The sequence below is a fragment of the Syngnathus leptorhynchus genome, chromosome 1, assembly GCF_054491065.1.
Source record: "Syngnathus leptorhynchus isolate UIUO chromosome 1, UIUO_Slep, whole genome shotgun sequence".
Lineage (NCBI taxonomy): Eukaryota > Metazoa > Chordata > Actinopteri > Syngnathiformes > Syngnathidae > Syngnathus > Syngnathus leptorhynchus.
This window is the reverse complement of record NC_141195.1, coordinates 22234408-22253358: the sequence shown is the minus strand read 5'-3', so window position 1 is coordinate 22253358 and position 18951 is coordinate 22234408. Positions and strand designations below refer to the sequence as shown.

Here is an 18951-nt window from a genome sequence, read left to right as displayed (position 1 = left end):
CTGATTGGCTGTTTGATCTGTGACGTCACTCCGACACTCCATTAGGTACACCACCATTTTCAGGTGTACCTAATAACAGGCCACTTTATTAGGGAAAAATCATGGTCAAAGCTTAACTGAAAGTGAAAAGTGCCACACCCGCCCTCACCCCCACTTTCTGATTGGCTGTTTGATCTGTGACGTCACTCGGACACTCCATTAGGTACACCACCATTTTCAGGTGTACCTAATAACAGGCCACTTTATTAGGGAAAAATCATGGTCAAAGCATAATCGAAAGTGAAAAGTGCCACACCCGCCCTCAACCCCACTTTCTGATTGGCTGTTTGATCTGTGACGTCACTTGGACACTCCATTATGTACACCGCCATTTTCATGTGTACCTAATAACAGGCCACTTTATTAGGAAAAAATCATGGCCAAAGCTTAACTGAAAGTGAAAAGTGCCACACCCGCCCTCACCCCCACTTTCTGATTGGCTGTTTGATCTGTGACGTCACTCGGACACTCCATTAGGTACACCATCATTTTCAGGTGTACCTAATAACAGGCCACTTTATTAGGGAAAAATCATGGCCAAAGCTTAACTGAAAGTGAAAAGTGCCACACCCGCCCTCACCCCCACTTTCTGATTGGCTGTTTGATCTGTGACGTCACTCGGACACTCCATTAGGTACACCACCATTTTCAGGTGTACCTAATAACAGGCCACTTTATTAGGGAAAAATCATGGCCAAAGCTTAACTGAAAGTGATAAGTGCCACACCCGCCCTCACCCCCACTTTCTGATTGGCTGTTTGATCTGTGACGTCACTCGGACACTCCATTAGGTACACCACCATTTTCAGGTGTACCTAATAACAGGCCACTTTATTAGGGAAAAATCATGGTCAAAGCTTAACTGAAAGTGATAAGTGCCACACCCGCCCTCACCCCCACTTTCTGATTGGTGTCTGATCTGTGACGTCACTTGGACACTCCATTAGGTACACCGCCATTTTCAGGTGTACCTAATAACAGGCCACTTCATTAGGGAAAAATCATGGCCAAGTGCCACACCCGCCCTCACCCTCACTTTCTGATTGGCTGTTTGATCTGTGACGTCACTCGGACACTCCATTAGGTACACCACCATTTTCAGGTGTACCTAATAACAGGCCACTTTATTAGGGAAAAATCATGGCCAAAGCTTAACTGAAAGTGAAAAGTGCCACACCCGCCCTCACCCCCACTTTCTGATTGGCTGTTTGATCTGTGACGTCACTCGGACACTCCATTAGGTACACCACCATTTTCAGGTGTACCTAATAACAGGCCACTTTATTAGGGAAAAATCATGGTCAAAGCTTAACTGAAAGTGAAAAGTGCCACACCCGCCCTCACCCCCACTTTCTGATTGGCTGTTTGATCTGTGACGTCACTCGGACACTCCATTAGGTACACCACCATTTTCAGGTGTACCTAATAACAGGCCACTTCATTAGGGAAAAATCATGGTCAAAGCATCATCGAAAGTGAAAAGTGCCACACCCGCCCTCACACCCACTTTCTGATTAGCTGTTTGATCTGTGACGTCACTCAGACACTCCATTAGGTACACCGCATAACTGCACCGAATAACTGCAGGAAGTGTTCCGTTCACTCACGTTCACTGAAAAGATTCGGTTTTTTTGAACGAATCGTTCACTCACGAGCCTACACTATCTTGCTTACCTTGATCTCGTTTCTAAAACGCTTGGGATGAAGCCTGCGAATGCCACCTAATTCCACAAAGCATGTAGAGATAGATGGTCCACTGGAGCCTCATTTTCAAACTTTGACATTCAATCCAAGAAGACAGCGACAGTCATCCACCAAGTACAAATACGGAGAAGAGATTAGAAAGCAACAATCAAACAAAGCATCTCGTTCAAGTGAGAGTGCCCACTTTTTAATATCTTAAGACATCTGTGCAACATCGTTCCATATGTTACATCACTGCATGATCTGTAATGTGTTTCAATATTTACAAAAATGCTTCGTACATCAAACCATTAAAAAAATTTAAAAAGTCCAAACAATATCAAAACAATGGACGCTGACAAACGACACTGTATAAATATGCCACATGAATGCAGAAAAAAAAAAACTTGAGCAATTCAGTGCACACTTCACACAAATCTCATCTGTTAAGTATATATTAGTGAGGCAAGATATTGCCAGGTTGAAAAACAAAATCAAATACTGACAATAGGAGGGTGGGAGATGATTATTCAAAGCCAAACAAGAGGCAAAAGTAGCTCCGCCTGAATGTCAACAACGCAAACGGGGAGACAGAATGAACTTTCGCCAACGCGTTGGCTCATTTTCGCCACTGCGCCGTTTGTATTTTGTTGCTGCCGCCGACTCTTCCTCAAAGCTTGCGTTTGTCTGCGGTCGGTCATTCAGTCGGATCTCGAGGCTTGTTCGAGAAGGAACATGAACATCTTTGCTTTTTAATCACACTGAACAAGTAGCGACAAAACGACATCCTCGAACGTAAGCGCGCCAAAAAGTGGCAAGACGGTAATCGGCCAACTTTTGATCTTCTTGTCTCATTGCTTTATTGCACTTGTATTTATTTTTTTCATTTCGTGCTGATTTCAGCTCGTTGTGACCGAACAAGCCGTGACGTCTAACTTGGGAGCTCGAAGTAGTGTAAAATGACATTTATTTGAAACATAGACAGCATCCTCTTTCTCTCTCTCTCGCACATAAGCATTTTTATAAATAAAACATTATGGAACACAAACAAGTAGAATGGTTGACAGTCTGTTAAGATCACTTCTTAAATAAAACAGGGGACCTCATGAATGAATTTGCAGTTGAGTCAAACAAAACATACATATACACAGATAAGGCTTGAGTTTTGAACTCTCGGTAGTGTTATTGCCATCTAGGGTATTTGTAAAGCTTAAAATAAATATGAAAAACTGTACAGGAATAATTTACAACAAGCAAACTGATGAGAACGAAATACAAGGCCCCAAAAAATGGGAGAATATCATCTCACCCCTCGAGTGTTAATTTTGATCATTGTTAATGTTGGGGTGGGGTGGAGGAGGAGGGGGGGGTGACAATGACATTCCAAGGAGTTTGGACAACACGCAATAATCCACAAAAATAAAAAGAATCAATCTGTAGTTGAGAAAAATCACTCGGAAAGAATTGCCCAAATTTTCAAGTCATGAAACTGCGGAAGTGCAAGAAAGGTCACCACGACGATGATGATGATTCTGCTTTGTGAAGAAGATTTAGCAACATTGGCGCTCGTGGAAAGGCGGAATACTTTCTGCTGGTAAAGTTCATTCTGTCATTTTTTTTCGTCTTCTTCTTCTTCTCATGAACACTTTCAGGTATGAAGTAACAGAACGTTGTCCACGGCCGGTGTACAAAAAGCAACTCAATGCGACGGTCGTAGTACTTGTCGTATAAAAGCCGTTTTGTGTATTGATGTCGCGCGAGGGGATAGAAACCAAGACATTGGTACACTTCTGCTTTGTTTTTGTACAACAAAAGATAAAATGTGCATTAGGTACGCTTGTACATTACATCTTACAATATTTACATACATTTCTTAATAAGAGGACATTTCGGGATTACCTATTTACATCATGAAAATGTATCAGAAATATTTGGACTGTCTATTTGTCTTAAATATGTAAGGTAATGCTTCGAGCTTTTTTTTTTTCTCTCTCTCTCTCTCTCTCTCTCTTTTTAATGTCTTATACTAGAAAAAAATAGTTACTGTACTTCAAGAAAGCTGTAGACAAATTGCAACCTTTTTTGATGGTTCATTCTATTTTTTTTTTCTTTTTTTTTTTTTACTGGAGTAAAAACGGTGATTGGACGTTCCAGCACCTCAAAAGTCAGCAAGTCAAGTGAAGACGTGGCGTCAACGTGTAGCACCTGGGACAGCTCAGATGGCAGCGAGGAGGAGGAGGACACATTCATTGCTATCTGGAGATCTTCCTCCTTTTGGGTTTGGGCATCTTCACCTGTCGATCTCTTGATGGGATCTGGCGGCGGGGAGAGCGAGAATGAGAAACTCGGGGCGGGGGTGGGGTGGTTGTAGGGGGTCGGCGGACTCACCGTGCCCGACATTTTGTCCAGCTCGCTCATGGCCTCGTGGATAGCAGCTTCCAAGTGATTATTCAGCTTGCCCGGCCTGCTAAAGAAAAACATTCACCGTATTGAAATTTGGCCAAGCGGGACGCGTTCGACGACGGCGTTTGCTTACTTCAAGCCTCTTTTGGCGGCTCGGTCGAGTGCCTCCAAATCGTGCGTTAAAGTTTTGAGCTTGTCTGGCTCAACCTGGGCGGACACGAGATAAAAGGTCATTGTTTGTCCTGCGGGAAGACATTGGCGTTACGCTCGTCATTTCGACTCACCTTGGCTTGATCTCGCAGTTGCAGGGGAGCACCGTGGAACTGTTCGTCCCCCGCCAGCTTGGCCGGCCAGGGGGGGAAGCCCTTCAGCTGGCCCCACACCAGCTCTCCCATATTGAAGCTCCCGGAGCGGTAATGGAGCAGCTCCGAGGAAGGCGAGTCGGGCTGCCGCAGGTCTTCCTCGCTGCTCAGGCTCTTGGTGTCCGAGGGGCTGGGCGTCGTCCCGTTCAAGTGGCCGTTGTAGTGGCCGTAGTCTTTGGCGCCGGCTAGCGGGCCCTCGAGGCTCGTGGACGAGCCGGGAGACTGGTCGTCGGCCGCCGAGTCCTGCCGAGGGGCTCCCAGCAGGTCTGCGTAGCCCCGGCTGCTGAAGAGCGGGGCGGAGCCGTTCATGTGAGCGCAACGTTCCACCGTCTGCTCCAGACGCTCCTTGTAGTTAGCGGGTGTCCGGCTGCAGTTGCTGAAGCGGTAGCCGTCGTCCAAGTAGGTCTTGCCGTGAGACAAGGCCACGCTGTGGTCGTTGGAGCCATTGGTGGCGCAGGGCGGGGCGGCTCGCTCCATGCGGGGGCTGCTCCTCACCTGCGTGGAGCACTCCAGGAACTCTTCTGCACCCCAACCGCCGCCGTCCCACTGTCCCCTCGGAGTTCCGCGGAAGTAGTCGTTGGCCTCCGGGGTGCTCTTGCCCGCGTCGGCGTTCTTTTGGCCTTCCGCCGGCCTGAGCTGCCGGCTTCTGGCCTGCTGCGACAAAACCTCCCCTTCCCCGTGCACCGGCGCACCGACCCCGTGGGGGAGCTTGCCGGGTTCCCCGATGGAGGCGGTGAAGGCACTCATGGCGCTGAGGGCAGGCACGGGGCTGGCCTGTGTGCTCCCGCTCATCGTCGCGGTGGTGATGGTTACCGGCATCCCCTTACTGGCGGCATCCACCACAGCCCTGTAGATGGCGTCCACGGACTCCGAGCCTCTGCCGGGGGCTCCGGCCGGTAAGCATTCGCTCTGGCGCGGCTGCCCCTCGCTAAACTGCGGGTGCGCCATCATCCCCTGCTGCCAAAGCACAAAAAGGACCACATTGTGAAATCGCACGTCCGAAGCGGCGCAGACCTCAAACGCAATCCGATCTTCTCACCTGGTACATCTGATAGCGGCAACCCACGGAGTCAAGGTTGGCATTGCCGCCGTCTGCGTAAGGCGGGTTGTTGTCGGAGAAGTGCTGCTGAGTCTGGTAGGCCCCGCCCTGCTGCATGTACAGCCGTCCTCGGTTGACGTGAGGCTGCGGGCCGAGGGGAGACGGGCTTCCTGCAGAGGAACAGAGACCAAGGAGCACACGTTAGACACGCGGGGGGGGGGGGGGGGGGGGGGAGTATAATATTCAACTTAAACACAATAGATGTGCGTTTGATGATCATTTTGTTTCATCTGACATAACCAACTCAATCAAATATTGAAACTTGGTTGATTGGAGAATCAGCGTGTGAACCGCATAGGGAAAATGAGACCAAACGGGCCAGTGAGAAGATCCAGTTGAAGAGCAGAAGTCCTGCTTTAAGGTGAAAGTTGCAAATCACATCCTTTGGGGGGGGAGCACAGATATAAGCGGCGGCTAAGTCGAGCAATACAACTGGTATGTGTGAAGGGGGGGAGGGGGGGGGTGTTTCTTGATGCATGCCGCATATATAAATGAACCCGACGGAGCAGCAGTGTTACCGAGACAAAGCCCGAGGAGACAAGCGTGTGTGCGTATGTATGTGCGTGCGGTGGCAAGAGCAGCTGGTACCATCATGTGTAGCTGAAGGGCAGCTGTGTGTTCATTTTTTTTTCCTTCCCCCCCCCCCCCGCCTCTTTTCTTCCTTCCCGACGACGCTAAGAGCAGCGACACGGCCGACCCCCTTCCCCCTTCGATATAGTGACGGCTGTTGCCGAGGGATGTTACCATGGGAACCCAGTGATGATTGGTGGTGCCGTCCGCTGCCAGGAAGCTTGTCGGGGGAGTTTGGATTGTGGGGAGGGGGAGGTGCCGAGGGTCAGGCGGTGCATTTGAGACTGCTGGGGGATGTGAGCTGGTCAGCACGGTGGTGGGGTGTCTGCGGTTGGGGGGGGGGGGTTACAACATTCATTGTGAACCCCCACTTCTTTGGGGTATTTGTTTGGGGGGCGGGAATCGGAGCACACCAGCTAGCATTCAAGACAGATGGCTACACAGGCTAAAGCTAAAAAGCAAATTTCTTTAACCGGCTACTTTGTTGCATCCGCCAATTTAATTCCATCATGCAGTGTGTTGCTTTAAAAAAAAAAAAGTGTTCGTGAAGAATAAATCAAACGGCTTTCACCCTTGATGTATAAAAGGGGCTAAATCTAAGATATCAATTTATCAGTTTATTAATAGTATAGAGGTGTTTTGCAGTGCGCTAGTCATCAGCCTTTCACATCCCACACCTTCATTTATGATATCGAAAAAAGATCATCTGGACTTTAATGACTTGACTGGAAAAACTAAGAATAGGTGGCCAGCAGCAAAGTCCTGCAGTGATCACAAGAAAAAAAAAAAAGAAAAAAAAAACACCAATCCAGATTCAATACAAATGATCAGAGCCGCGCACACAATGTCATACGTGACGCATAAAGCCTCGTCAAGGATTTTACTCTCCTCTGTATTCAGGGTCTGTCGTTGCTATAGCGACCAGCCATGAGAAGCTCTATAGAATGGCCTATCCGGGCCATTTTGCTTAAAGCATGATGCAGCTCTTGTTTCCATCTGTTTCTTGGTCAACAAGCAAACGGATATCAACGAGGAGAAACCCGGACTGAGTGACGATTAGCCCCCCGGTGACATTTGGCCTACTCATTAGCTCAGCCGCAGCCTGAATGACACAGCTAAATCTTTTTTGGTTGATCCTGACTCAAAGTCTCAAAACTGTTCTTGGGGATGCAGAGACACAGTTACGTAAGATGAAATCAAGGCAGGCGTGTTGCGATAAAATATCAACGCTTGCGATTGTTGTTTCTCACCTGTGTCAGACATGTTCTTTGTACAACTTCCATCTCCAGTCGCCATTACCGCCATGTTAGTCTGTCCTACGCTATGATGGAGGTTGTGCTGCGAGGGGTGAGGCCCGGAATGGGATAACGGCGGGGGATTGGTGTGCGGGCGTCCGAGCGGCGTGCCGTCGGGGGCTTTGAGTCCACCGGTGGGACCCCGTGGCCCGCAGTTAATTGAGGCGGCGGCCTTCATCTGGGACATCATGTCGGGAAACTGACCCGGCCGCGAGCCCAAGTGACCTCCCGCGGCGTCCATGCCGGGACAATTCTGCATGCCGTCCACTTGGACCCGAAGCCTCTGCTGGCCCATGACGTTCTGCTGGGGGACCTTGGCCGTGGAATCGTTGTAGTGGAGCTGAGCGGCTCCTTGAGGAGACGGTCCTGGGCTGAGGCCGGGGTGGTGGCCCATGTTGTGGGAGCTCTGGCTGCTCATGGACTGGAGGAGTTGGGCCATGGAGGCGTTGGGTGGGAGGTTTCCGAGACGACCGGCCTTTCGCGCCTGCTCTGCTGCCATCTGCGGCCCTCCCATGCTAGCTTTGCTGAGCGTGCCGTAGCCCACGTTGCCGTCGTGGTTGACCGAGGCGTTGCCCGACGGTTGCCTTCGTTTGCGTACGGGGTCCCTCTGCTGAGCCATCAGCTTGTCTCGGAGAGCCGCTCGACCGCTCTGACCCTCGGGGCAGTTGAGCAGCATGGTGAAGTTTGGCGGGAGCATGGAGTTTAAAGTGCTGTGTCCTTCCAGGCCGGGATGAGCGCCGGTGGAGCCGGGGTGCCCGCCGCCTCCGTTGGCCCCGCCGCCCGCGAGAGCAGCCGCCGCACCGGTAGTGCCGTGTTTGTTTTGATGTGCTAGCTGTGCTTTGGCTGCTGCTGACAGGAGACTGCTGGCTGGGAAGGAGGCAGCATTCTGTTGGTTGAGAATCTGGTTGAGGGGCATCCTCAGCAGTCCTGCCTGGCCCTTCTGGGAAGCGCTAGGAGAGGGCAAGGAGGAAGAGGAGGAGGTGGGCGAGTACGTGGTGGCGGCGTTGTGCTGAAGAGCGCCAAGCAGCTGGGGATCTCGGTACTGATGGATGGAGTCATTCCTGTTGCCGGAAGGGCTGGGGGGCATAGCCGGCCTGGGAGAGCCCATGGCCGATCTAGGGGACCGAGGGGGGACCTTCAAGGCGCCGCATGCGGCCTGATGCCCCGACGGCACGGCAAAGTTCCCGTGCTCGGAGGAGGTTGACGACGAGCGCGAGCGATGAGGCGAAGCTTCCGCTCGCCCCAGGGCCGATCCCGTCATGTGAACCGGGGAGGTGACCGGGGACGGCGGCACGGACGAAGCCGGAGCGCTCTGTTGAGTCCTCGGAATTTGGCCGCCGTGACCCACGGGCCCGGGTTTGACCGTGGGCAAAGGTAAGTTACTTGGCAAAGGGACAATGGCAGGAGGGGGGATGTTTACATTCATCATTGATACCTGAGTGTGGATGTTAGGCTGGAAGTTTGGGGCATTGGCTGGGGGCTGGCTAGGAGGCTTGCTGGGGATCGGGTCCAGGATACCCAAGGGGTCTTTTTCGGACGTCAACTGCCTCTTTTGCAGGACGCAGGAGGGTGGCACAGAGGGAGGAGGCGGAGGTGGCGGTACGGCATGCGCTTTATGGTGGAAGGCTGCGGCGGGCACGTCCATGGCATAGGGGAGGTTCCCGCGGGGCATATTGTTCATGACGGGGCTTTTGGCAGTGGCTGTGGGCGAGAGCGGCGTGCTAGTCCTTCTCGCCATGGCACAGGCTGCTTGGCTCGCAGGGGAGCCGTGGAGCATTATGCTCGGTGGGGAAAGAGGCGTTCTGGAATTGCCGTGGATGGAAGCCGAGCTGGGACTGCCGGTGCCAGGAAAGGCGCAAGAACTGCTTCTTTGAAAGGCCTCCGGGCTAGCCAGCGTGTCCGCGCGGGGCGACTGCGAGCCATCTCCGCAATGTTTGGTGCCGGAGATGGGTGGGCTCAACATGCCTCCGTAGCCGAGCCGGTAAGGGGATTTGGGGCCCGGGTCGCCGCCGGGCAACCTCTGCGGCCTGGAGTAGCCGGCGCAGAGCTCCGCCTGCTGCCCTGCGCCCATCTCCTGAGGTGGAAACATCTGCTGCTGGTGGCCGGCCGCCATCGCCATCTTGTAAGGATTCTTGCAGTCTGGCCCGGCGGCGTTGGCCAGGACATCGTGGGCTACCGTCCTTATTGCTCGATGACTCGCGGAATGCGACGCCGCCGGCGTACCTTGAGGCCAAACATAGCACGGTTCAGTTTGAAGCCGCTCCTGCGTCTTCCCTCGGGCACGTTGAAGAGGTACGCGTGTACCTCTGACGGGGCCGCTCAGAGTGAGAGGAGGGTGACTCTCCATGCTCTTGTGCAGCGTAGCCACAGCCAGAAGTTTCCTCTTGTGAATACACAGCTTGGTGACGTCCTCGTCCGACTTGACGTCCTCCGCTGTCCTCTGCTTGACCATGGCCCCCGGGTCAAAGTTGAACACCTGAGGAATCAATCGATACATCTGATTATGACGGAGTAAGATTTCACAGCTGTGATAGTTTTGTGTCGAGTTGCGGGAAACAAAGAATGATGGGACGGATGACAATTTTCACATTCAAGCATCAGAAATTTGATTTGACGATGACACGACGTAAAAGATGTCATGAGACATTTTACTTTTATATGCATGTTTTTAATTGAATGTGGAAGAAGAGGTTGCGAGTTTGCTACCTTGTGGAGGACGAGCGGGCATTCCAGACCACATTTGCAGGTCCCGTCTGTCAGAAGGTAGTTCTTCACCTGATCCAAACTGGAGAGCACAGAGCCACTGGGACTGCACACAGAAAAGACGGAGAAGTCAGATTCAGGACACGCCACTCAAGGTGTCGGTGCAGAAAACTGAAGAGAATGTTTTCTACTTCTACACACAACTTGGCATAAGCACTAAAAGAGCAACCCGTGTGAGATTGTCCTTGTTTGAATTTGTGCATCTGAATGAAGTGATGAGTCACATTAACTCAAAACGAGTTGGGCTGTGATTTGAAGATTTCTTACGCAACGTTTAAAAAAAACACAAAAAAAAACATTCCGAGCGATTGTGTGCATGCGCACGGTGACAGTTTTAGGCCACGGTCAAAGACGTCGGCGGGATTCTTTCCAATACTAAAAATAAACTTGACACTTGACCAACTGTTGCGCTCATTGTGATGAGCGCAGAGTGTGCGTTCGAGAAGACACAACCCGACACCATCGGGCCGTGTGCCATCTGGGTGGATTAGGACTGCTTTCAAATGTGGTCAAAACTCAAAAGATGTGCAATTTCCAAATTCCAAACAACCCCCACAGCCACCCTGAACCTCACCAAAACATGGATAAAAAAAAAAAAAAAAAAAAAAGACGTAACAAAAGCGGATTCATTTAGATACTGAAATTCGGGGCAGGTAATCCTTATTTACATTTTTTTTTAATTACTCATGTACATTATTATTATTACTTATGTATATTATTTTTACACATTTTTATTTATATATTTTATTTTAAGTTTTTTTTCTTCATTATTATAATTAATGACACTAATTATGAATTTTATCATCACACCAATTACCAAGACCTAAAAAGACCCTGTATTTAAAAAATATATATTTAATTAAATTTCTACATTATTATAACAATTAATTACACTAATTATGTATTATATCATCACACCAATCAAGTAACAGGACCTTAAAAAAAAACACACAAAAAAACAGATGTCTTTCTAAAAGCAAATTTACATGCTGACGTGTCCAATTTGCCCAGAAGCCGTGAGCGTCTCCTACCTGACATACAAGATGCCACTGTGCTCCCTCACGCGCTGCCAGCCGATGGGGACTTGGACAGGGACGGCCTGCCTCTCCTCGCCCGCCTCACAGTCCTTTCCGCCATTCATTGCTCAAGTGGATTTGCGCTCACACCTCACCGCTACTTCTGTCAGACATCCAGCGGAGTCTCTACGACGCACGCCATCTTCGTCTTCCAACAGTCGGCAGGGCGGCTACGGAATAGCACTCTTGAGGGTGGGGCGGGGCAGGGTGGGAACGATCGGGTAGGTTGACCCTACCCTTTTAGTTGCTTCATGGCCGCGGTGCTGATTGCCACACAGAGCTCCATTACTGCCTCTCGTCGTTCAGAGCCATCCCACTCAGGAAGAGGGTCGGGAACGGGTGCGCTCCACACGCGCACACCTTCGGCTTAACTTTTTGCTACCATTTGTCCTTTGTGTCAGATGAACAAGCGGGGTGAATTCAACATGTTTCCCAGACGCAGCTGGGTGGTGATATTCCCACGCTTCCTGTACGGGTCAAACAAGTGTACAGCAATTAGACAGGGAGAAAACATCACGTTTTGAAATAAAATATCTCGTTGGGGGGGGGGGGGGGGGAAACAGACACTTTGCATTGGCTGTTTTCTGCCTGCTGCGTATTTGAGTCTGCCAGTGACAAAGCATCCTTGCAAGCATTGCTGCTGCTGACTCATAACTGGAGTGGCTGGCTGGCAGCAAAGCCAGCAATACAACTACGGAAAGGGGGTGGAGGGGAGGGGGGTGAAGCAGTATGCGTGGCAGCCATCGATCAGAAGAAGCACCACCGCGTTCAAATTCTCATTTGAAGCTTTCAATGAAGAAAACCAGTCAGAAATGGTTTTGCTAGAAACCACAACTTTCTGAATTGTACTCTTCCAGTTTGGAATATTATGGCCTCCAAGAGCTGGGCACCTCAGACTCAAAAATAAGGGTGAAAACATTTGCAGTACCCTTACACCCTCAAAAAAAAAAAAAAAGACATCAGAGAATTTTGGCTGCCTCAAGGAATCATTTATTTGTTCGTACATAAAATGCCATAAATGTAATGATTACGTGTTATAAATCGGCCCAGGCACACTACAAGAGCAACATTATCACCAAACCCCCCCCAAATGGAGCAAAGACTTGAGGGAAAGTAAAAATTAATGCTACACAAACCAATACTAGATCAACTTTAACGTACCTTACTCGCATGACGTTAGTTAATTATGACTAATCTTGAAATTTGTGCCTAGTTTTTTTTACAATGGTGACAAGTGACTACAATGTGACTTCATACAGAAATTCTCGTGTTGTAATTTTATTTCATGATAGTATTGCAAATTATATTTCTCATCATTTTAAGCAAATCATTGCAGACTTAGCTGAACAAATTGCTCGAGAATGCAAAATTAGGCGGTTACCAAACGTGATAGTAACAGCCTGAAGCATGGCCATGCGAAAGCAACGATTTGTAAATACAAAAAACTGCTGATTAGCAAAAAATAAATAAAACATCTCTTAGTTTCTCTTGTGTATGCATTATTAGTCTTTAACACATGTTTTTCTCACTTAATTGCCTTCTGGAATTTTCAGTAGTGATTAGTGGAAATATTCAATAGTTCCAATAGCAAGCATAGTCAAAAGTGCGTCGATTGGTTCAATGTTGTCAGTGAGACAGACGCTCATCATCTTGACAAGTGATCGGAGCAAGCCAGGTGACGAGGCGAGCATCATAGCTCACTTTATATTTGGCTGCAAACACGACAGTTTCGGAATCAACTCTCCTACGGCAGGTGAACGACGCCAAATAATCTTTCGTTAACCACCAATCGGGACCAAAAGGTTCTCACTTAGCAGTTTAGCATTAGCCAGCCAAGTGTTGCCATTAACAACACAAGCAGAGCTTCTGGTTCTCCGAACAGCCTTCGGGTACAGTGATCCGTTCAGCCTACGATCAGGAGGAACGAACGAGTGACGGTGTCAACAAAACCCGAGCGGGCTCGTCTGCGATGCAGTGGTCACTTACTCGACTAGCTGGAGGTTAGCATGCCAAGCGTCAGTTGTCTGGCTACCGTTAGTTAGCCAACGACTACTCGTTGAAACCAAAAGGCACCGCGACCAGACTGGACACCGTCCACGACGCTTCCCTTGGGAGAGCCGTAACCGGGCTCCAACAGGGGGGACGCCAGTGTTTTATTCCGACGCGAAAATGTCGAAGTGGAGCGTAGTCTGGCCCTCGACGGCTTTCGAGCCAAGGGGCCAACGCAAGGCCACGGCTAGGCCCGACTAGCTAGCGTTAGCTAGCCATGCAAAGCCTTTGCGTCTGCAGACACACAGGAGACTCTTTTAGCTCCAACGCTTTTAATGCTCTCGTCCAATTTCCGCGTAACACTCTTTTCTTACCCGAGTACCACAGTGAATGCACATTGGCGATAGAACGGCGAATAGTCCATGCGAGGGCTCTTTCAGATCTTTAGGGGGGGGGGGGGGGGGGGGGGGAGAAAAGGAAACCTACCTACCCATTAGTTCTATCTGCCTCTGCTGCTTCTCCTACACTGGGATATTGGAAATGATGGAGAGCCCGACTGCGCATGCGTGTTGGCGACAGCCAGCACACAGGAGAGCTGATGCTCCCCCAAAGGCCCAACACGCTCTTTGCTATCTGTCTGACATGAATAGCCAGCCTTCCTCGAAATAATACAAATAAACATAAAACTACACTTAAAATGATCTCATGGAGCTAATAATATTTGTATTAACTGGGGTAACAGTTTTTAATCGAGTGTTATTATTATTATTATTATTATATCATATTGCTGTTGTTGTTGATGGCTGTTCTTTTATGGTGTCATTGTGAATATTAATGTTTGTGACAGCACCAGCCCCCAAAGATCCACACTGGCCTTTTGCAAAGGCAAACAGTCAGAAATTTGAATTAATAAATACATGAATAAATATATACCTAAAAAATTAAACTGTTGCTCTCTTTCATTTTTTAAAAAATTGTTATGATGAAATTTGTCACATAGATGAGATGTTATTAATAACGCTGGCTGTGTATCAAACATTTACATGAATCAGTACCCAAGAACAGAAGTTGCTCTCTGCTACAAAAAGGTTGGTGACCCCAATCCCTTATTTCAGTAGGGTTGATTTGCGCCATCGTGTGGACATTATGAGAACTACATGTGGTGTTGGTTTCTTGTAGTCGAAAGCATTTATCACAGCGCCCTCGTGTGGACATTAAGCAAAATTATATAGCTCTCATGATAAGCAAAACGAAATGTTGATCTCATGATAACGTACCAAAAGGAATTCATGCTTATTTTGTGGTAATCCTGGGAAGTTCTTCATATGTATTTATGGTACAACTTTTATTTCTGTGTTATATTTTTAAATGGGCGGCAAGATGTCAGAGTGAGTATTCGCAGCCAATCAGCGACGACAACAACGGAACTGCAGTAACTCGACGGAAGTACAGGGACGTCTTTTTTTTTTTTTTTTTTTTTTTGCCGCGAAGGTTTGTTTTCACTCTGCGACATTCGGGATTGTTTAGGATTCGAGATTTATCGACTGATTTGGGGGTAAAGCAGTGTGAATGTGTCAACATGATACGAGTTAGGTTAGAAAGGATAAACGTGACCGAACTCGGATGTTTGAAGCCAATCAGCGAATGTATCACACAGGTTTATTAACTTTCTTTCTAGTATGATTCCTGATTTGTTGCATAAGCGACTGACTCTTTTTTTTTTTCAATGACAGCTTCACAAATGTCTGAGAGAGCGATTTTGCCACAATCAGCTTCCCAGCACGCTCGAGGCATCAGAGGCTCAACACAAGTAAGCAAGCTCTGAGTCCGGAGCGTTGTTTTGCGCAATGCATCTGGAAAGTATTTACTCACAGCGGATTTCTATTTTCCCGTCAGACACTTACTGGGGTTGCTCCAGCGAACCGCCATCCACGGGGAAAGCAACTCTGCGCTCATCATAGGTCCCAGGGGATCCGGGAAAACTGTGGTCAGATCACCTAAACATCATCAATGCGGTTCTTTCATCTCAGCGTGGTGCAATCTCGTCCACTGTCCTTCTGTCCGCAGCTCCTCAAGTGCGTGTTAAGAGAGCTGCTGCAGGAAAAGGAAGTAGAGAAGAACCTCCTGCAGGTCCATCTCAACGGTATGTCATCCCAGTGTGCTCTTCCACGTTGCAATCCAGTTCGACGCATCTTTTGTTCATTCGCTCAGGCCTCCTGCAGACCGACGATCGAATAGCCCTGAAAGAAATAACACGACAACTCAACCTGGAAAATGTTGTCGGCGACAAAGTATTTGTAAGTATCGCCACAATTCACTTTAAAAAAAAAAAAAAAATCAATGTTCTAAATTGTTGAAGTCAATTGTTCTAAATTGAGTACCAATTAATGAGAAGAGCTGATACACACTTCCCAAATAATGTATTCCAGGGGAGCTTTGCGGAAAACTTGGTCTTCCTGCTAGAGGCACTCAAGAAAGGTCAGATTTAGAAATCCGTGGAGTTGTTTTCTCCATTTTGGTTCTGACACGAGTTTGTACTCAGGGGACCGCAGTAGTACTCGTCCAATCTTGTTCGTCCTGGATGAGTTTGATCTCTTTGCTCACCACAAGAACCAAACTCTGCTCTACAATTTGTTGGATGTGTCCCAGTCGGCCCAGGCGCCGGTCGCCGTGGTCGGGCTCACCTGCAGGCTGGTCAGTTGCATGGATTGATTTGGTCTGGTTTTGATCAAAACCGGGTCAGTCCATTGAAGGAGCGGAGGTGTTTGTGGCGCTTCGCAGGATGTCCTGGAGTTGCTGGAGAAGCGAGTGAAATCGCGCTTTTCCCATCGTCAGATCCACATGCTGAGCCACCTGAGCTTCTCTCAGTACCTTGAGCGAGTCGCATCCCAGCTCAGCCTACCAGACGACTTTCCCGACAGGAGCTTTGCTAAAGACTGGAACGGCAGCGTGCAGGCAAGGACAACGGACGGCGGCGACTCTGACAAAATTAGTCTCGTAACCGCGCTTGTGTCTTTTTTTTTTTTTTTCTCCAGAGTCTTTGTGAAGACAAATCAGTGGAGGAGATTTTACGGAGACATTTTAACTTCAGTAAAGACTTTCGCTCTTTGCACATGCTACTGGTGAGGAAATGGTCACTCAAGCACCAGATCCTCCAACATGTCTTCTCCAAGATGAATGAGTGACTATCTTTTCCTTCCAGATGTTGTGCTTGAGTCGCATCTCTCCAGTACATCCCAACATCAAGCCTGCCGACGTACTGGAAGCCAGCAGAATGTGCTTCAGCGATTCCACGTCCAATATGCTTCATGGTGAAATACACGACAGAATGCTTGGAGTCGGACCCTTTGGTCCACACAGGTTCACTGCACATTCTGCATTCTTTCAGGTCTTTCCATCCTGGAGCTGTGCCTGGTCATTTCCATGAAACACCTCAACGACGTCTACGGAGGAGAGCCCTTCAACTTCCAGATGGTTTACAACGGTACGTGCAATTAACATGCTACGGGGATGTCATCTTTTTGACCCATTTCCATTTTCAGAGTTTAAGAAGTTCCTCCAGAGAAAGTCCAACTCCATGTACAACTTTGAGCAGCCTGTTGTCATCAAGGTGGCGGACAAACTTTTAAGCTTCTTTCAACCGGAAAAGCATTTTCAGTTTTTTTTTTTTTGCTCTCACAGGCCTTCGAGCACCTGCAACAACTGGAGTTGATCCGACCTGTGGACGGATCTTCGACCAAAACGCAGCGGGAATACGAGTTGATGAAACTCATGCTGGACAGCAGTCAGATCATTGAGGCCCTGCACAAATATCCGCAATGTCCCACAGATATCAAACAGTGGGGCATGTCTGCCTTTGCTTAGGATTTACTATTTTCTACAATAATAAAAGTATTTTTTTTTTTTTTTAAACTGCTCTGAAAGGGTCAATAAGGATTCATTACTTCCCCAAACCCTCAATGCCAAAATACAGCAACAGTTACAAGTAGAATTGCCCCCACCCCTCCCTCTTGATGATAAACTTGTATATCAAATATAACATTTAAAATCAGCATCTTTTGGCACAATTTTGTATTATTCCAGTGATTAAATAATAAAAAATATATCGTGTTAATTATGCTCTTTATAAAACCTTTTTAGAAGGCTCGAGGAAGAAAAAGTGAAGAACACTACTCGGCAGAAAGGACTATCATGCTAATGCTAACCATCTGGTTTTCTAATTTTGAAATGACAATTTTTTTTTAATATTTATAAAATAAATATATAATTCATTGAATTGTATCATGTTCGTGGGGCTGTTTTTGAATAATTTGGACACATCATTTGGCAACATTTAAGTCAAATTATTAGAAACAGGTAATGGAGGATCTCACATCATTGGCTCTGCGGAAAGATAAGTGTCACAAAAATTATATTTTAAACATGTGAGCGTGCAAGGGGAGAAAAAAAAAAAAGCCAAACATCAAATTTCACAATCTAGAAACATTTATTTACATCACGTGGATCACTTCAACGGATTAAAAACCTCCACCGGCTGACATAAATTACAGCGCTGATCACAGATCAGTTTCGTCTCCAGGATGAATCTAAAGTTGGAGATGACTTTTGCCACCGGCACGAATACACACATTTTCCATGACCAAGAGAAAAAGTTTTCTTTTTGTGTGTTCTCCCCAAGAGACTCCATGTCTTTGATCAGCGCTGAATTTAAGTGAACCTTAGCAATAGTGGGGGTCATAAACTTGTAGTGTTTTTCCTTATTTATTTTTTTTTCTTTCTTTTTTAAAGAAACTTCTGACCTGGCAACCAAACCATCACAGTCTTGGTAATGAGGTCATTGGAGATCAATGCTTCCTCTAGAATTCTTAACAACAGCAGGGTCAAGCAGAAAGTCGCGGCGGTGGAATGAAACACCAAGAGCAGATGATTTCATGATCACATCTGGAGTATTGCAACTGTCAGGGGATCCGCTATAGTTCCCTGAGGAACACTGCTGTTAAGTGCTTTCTGGGATAATTTGCAAAGTACTCCAATGAGCCTCTAGTTTACACAAAGTTCAATTGTGATGGGACAGTTGAAACCAAAAACACAAGAAGTATAAATGAATGTACTCTATAGGAAACACTGATTTTTCACACACTTATAAAGATTCAGCTCAGAGTATATACTTGATTTTAATACGTTCTCATGTCTGTACAGGTCCTCGACTGTTTCAAATAGCAGGGCGACAAGACACAAATGATTCACTGGTATTCTGAAGCACAGCAATGTAAGCCTGGAGCTGACTTGGAGGAAGTCAGGATAGAAAATGTAAAGCTTCTCCATTCATACAACCTTTAAATATTCTTATTGAGCACGGCGACCACAGCGTAGCCACAAGTCCAGCTGATTTGTAAGATTGTCTCCCATGACCTCATTCGGAATCGCATCGAGTGGTTTGTAAAGACAACTCGAGTGCTTCTTCCTGCGGTCGGATCGAATGAGCCACCTGGTTTCATCGAGTGTCGGACCGAATCAACCTGGACCGTAATAGAGCACAATCGTTATGAGGATCAGCTGAAAGCGGAGCCCTCGACAGGTACGCGGGGGCCACACCAAACCAGAACCCAGGAAGGAGTCTCGACAACATTCATCTGCGGTCTTTGTACGGAGACTAAAGAGTGAGGAGCAGT

At 47.8% G+C, this 18951-nt stretch overlaps 2 protein-coding genes across 3 annotated transcripts; one reads left to right on the top strand and one right to left on the bottom strand.

Annotated features, from left to right (window-relative positions):
- Positions 1-3157: 3157 nt before the first annotated feature.
- Positions 3158-13922, bottom strand: mbd5 (methyl-CpG binding domain protein 5). 2 transcript variants are annotated; one of them, XM_085929618.1, is made up of 11 exons: positions 13770-13922; positions 11527-11757; positions 11246-11460; positions 10158-10260; positions 9756-9927; positions 7407-9674; positions 5527-5696; positions 4410-5444; positions 4259-4332; positions 4111-4189; positions 3158-4037 (listed from the first exon to the last, which is right to left on the bottom strand). In XM_085929618.1, exons 3-11 carry the CDS (start codon positions 11353-11355, stop codon positions 3975-3977), a joined length of 4074 nt encoding a protein of 1357 aa, XP_085785744.1. In that variant the 5' UTR covers positions 11356-11460; positions 11527-11757; positions 13770-13922; the 3' UTR covers positions 3158-3974. The 2 variants fall into 2 exon arrangements, with proteins under 2 accessions (XP_085785744.1, XP_085785753.1); XM_085929627.1 differs by having other exon boundaries at positions 4111-4186.
- An 830-nt stretch (positions 13923-14752) lies between these two features.
- Positions 14753-17506, top strand: orc4 (origin recognition complex, subunit 4). The gene is made up of 13 exons (XM_085929652.1): positions 14753-14936; positions 15013-15089; positions 15176-15266; positions 15347-15422; positions 15491-15576; positions 15709-15757; positions 15822-15973; positions 16061-16234; positions 16315-16401; positions 16482-16590; positions 16668-16763; positions 16822-16889; positions 16961-17506. Exons 1-13 carry the CDS (start codon positions 14859-14861, stop codon positions 17141-17143), a joined length of 1326 nt encoding a protein of 441 aa, XP_085785778.1. The 5' UTR covers positions 14753-14858; the 3' UTR covers positions 17144-17506.
- The last annotated feature ends 1445 nt before the right edge of the window (positions 17507-18951 follow it).

Coding starts and splice junctions, on each gene's coding strand:
- mbd5 (XM_085929618.1), bottom strand. CDS start 11,355: ATGAATGGCGGAAAGGACTGTGAGGCGGGCGAGGAGAGGCAGGCCGTC. Junction 10,261..11,245: donor AGTGGCATCTTGTATGTCAG/GTAGGAGACGCT, acceptor TTCTGTGTGCAG/TCCCAGTGGCTCTGTGCTCT. Junction 5,445..5,526: donor GCCGCTATCAGATGTACCAG/GTGAGAAGATCG, acceptor GTGCTTTGGCAG/CAGGGGATGATGGCGCACCC.
- orc4 (XM_085929652.1), top strand. CDS start 14,859: ATGATACGAGTTAGGTTAGAAAGGATAAACGTGACCGAACTCGGATGT. Junction 15,090..15,175: donor GCATCAGAGGCTCAACACAA/GTAAGCAAGCTC, acceptor TTTTCCCGTCAG/ACACTTACTGGGGTTGCTCC. Junction 16,764..16,821: donor CTTCCAGATGGTTTACAACG/GTACGTGCAATT, acceptor TTCCATTTTCAG/AGTTTAAGAAGTTCCTCCAG.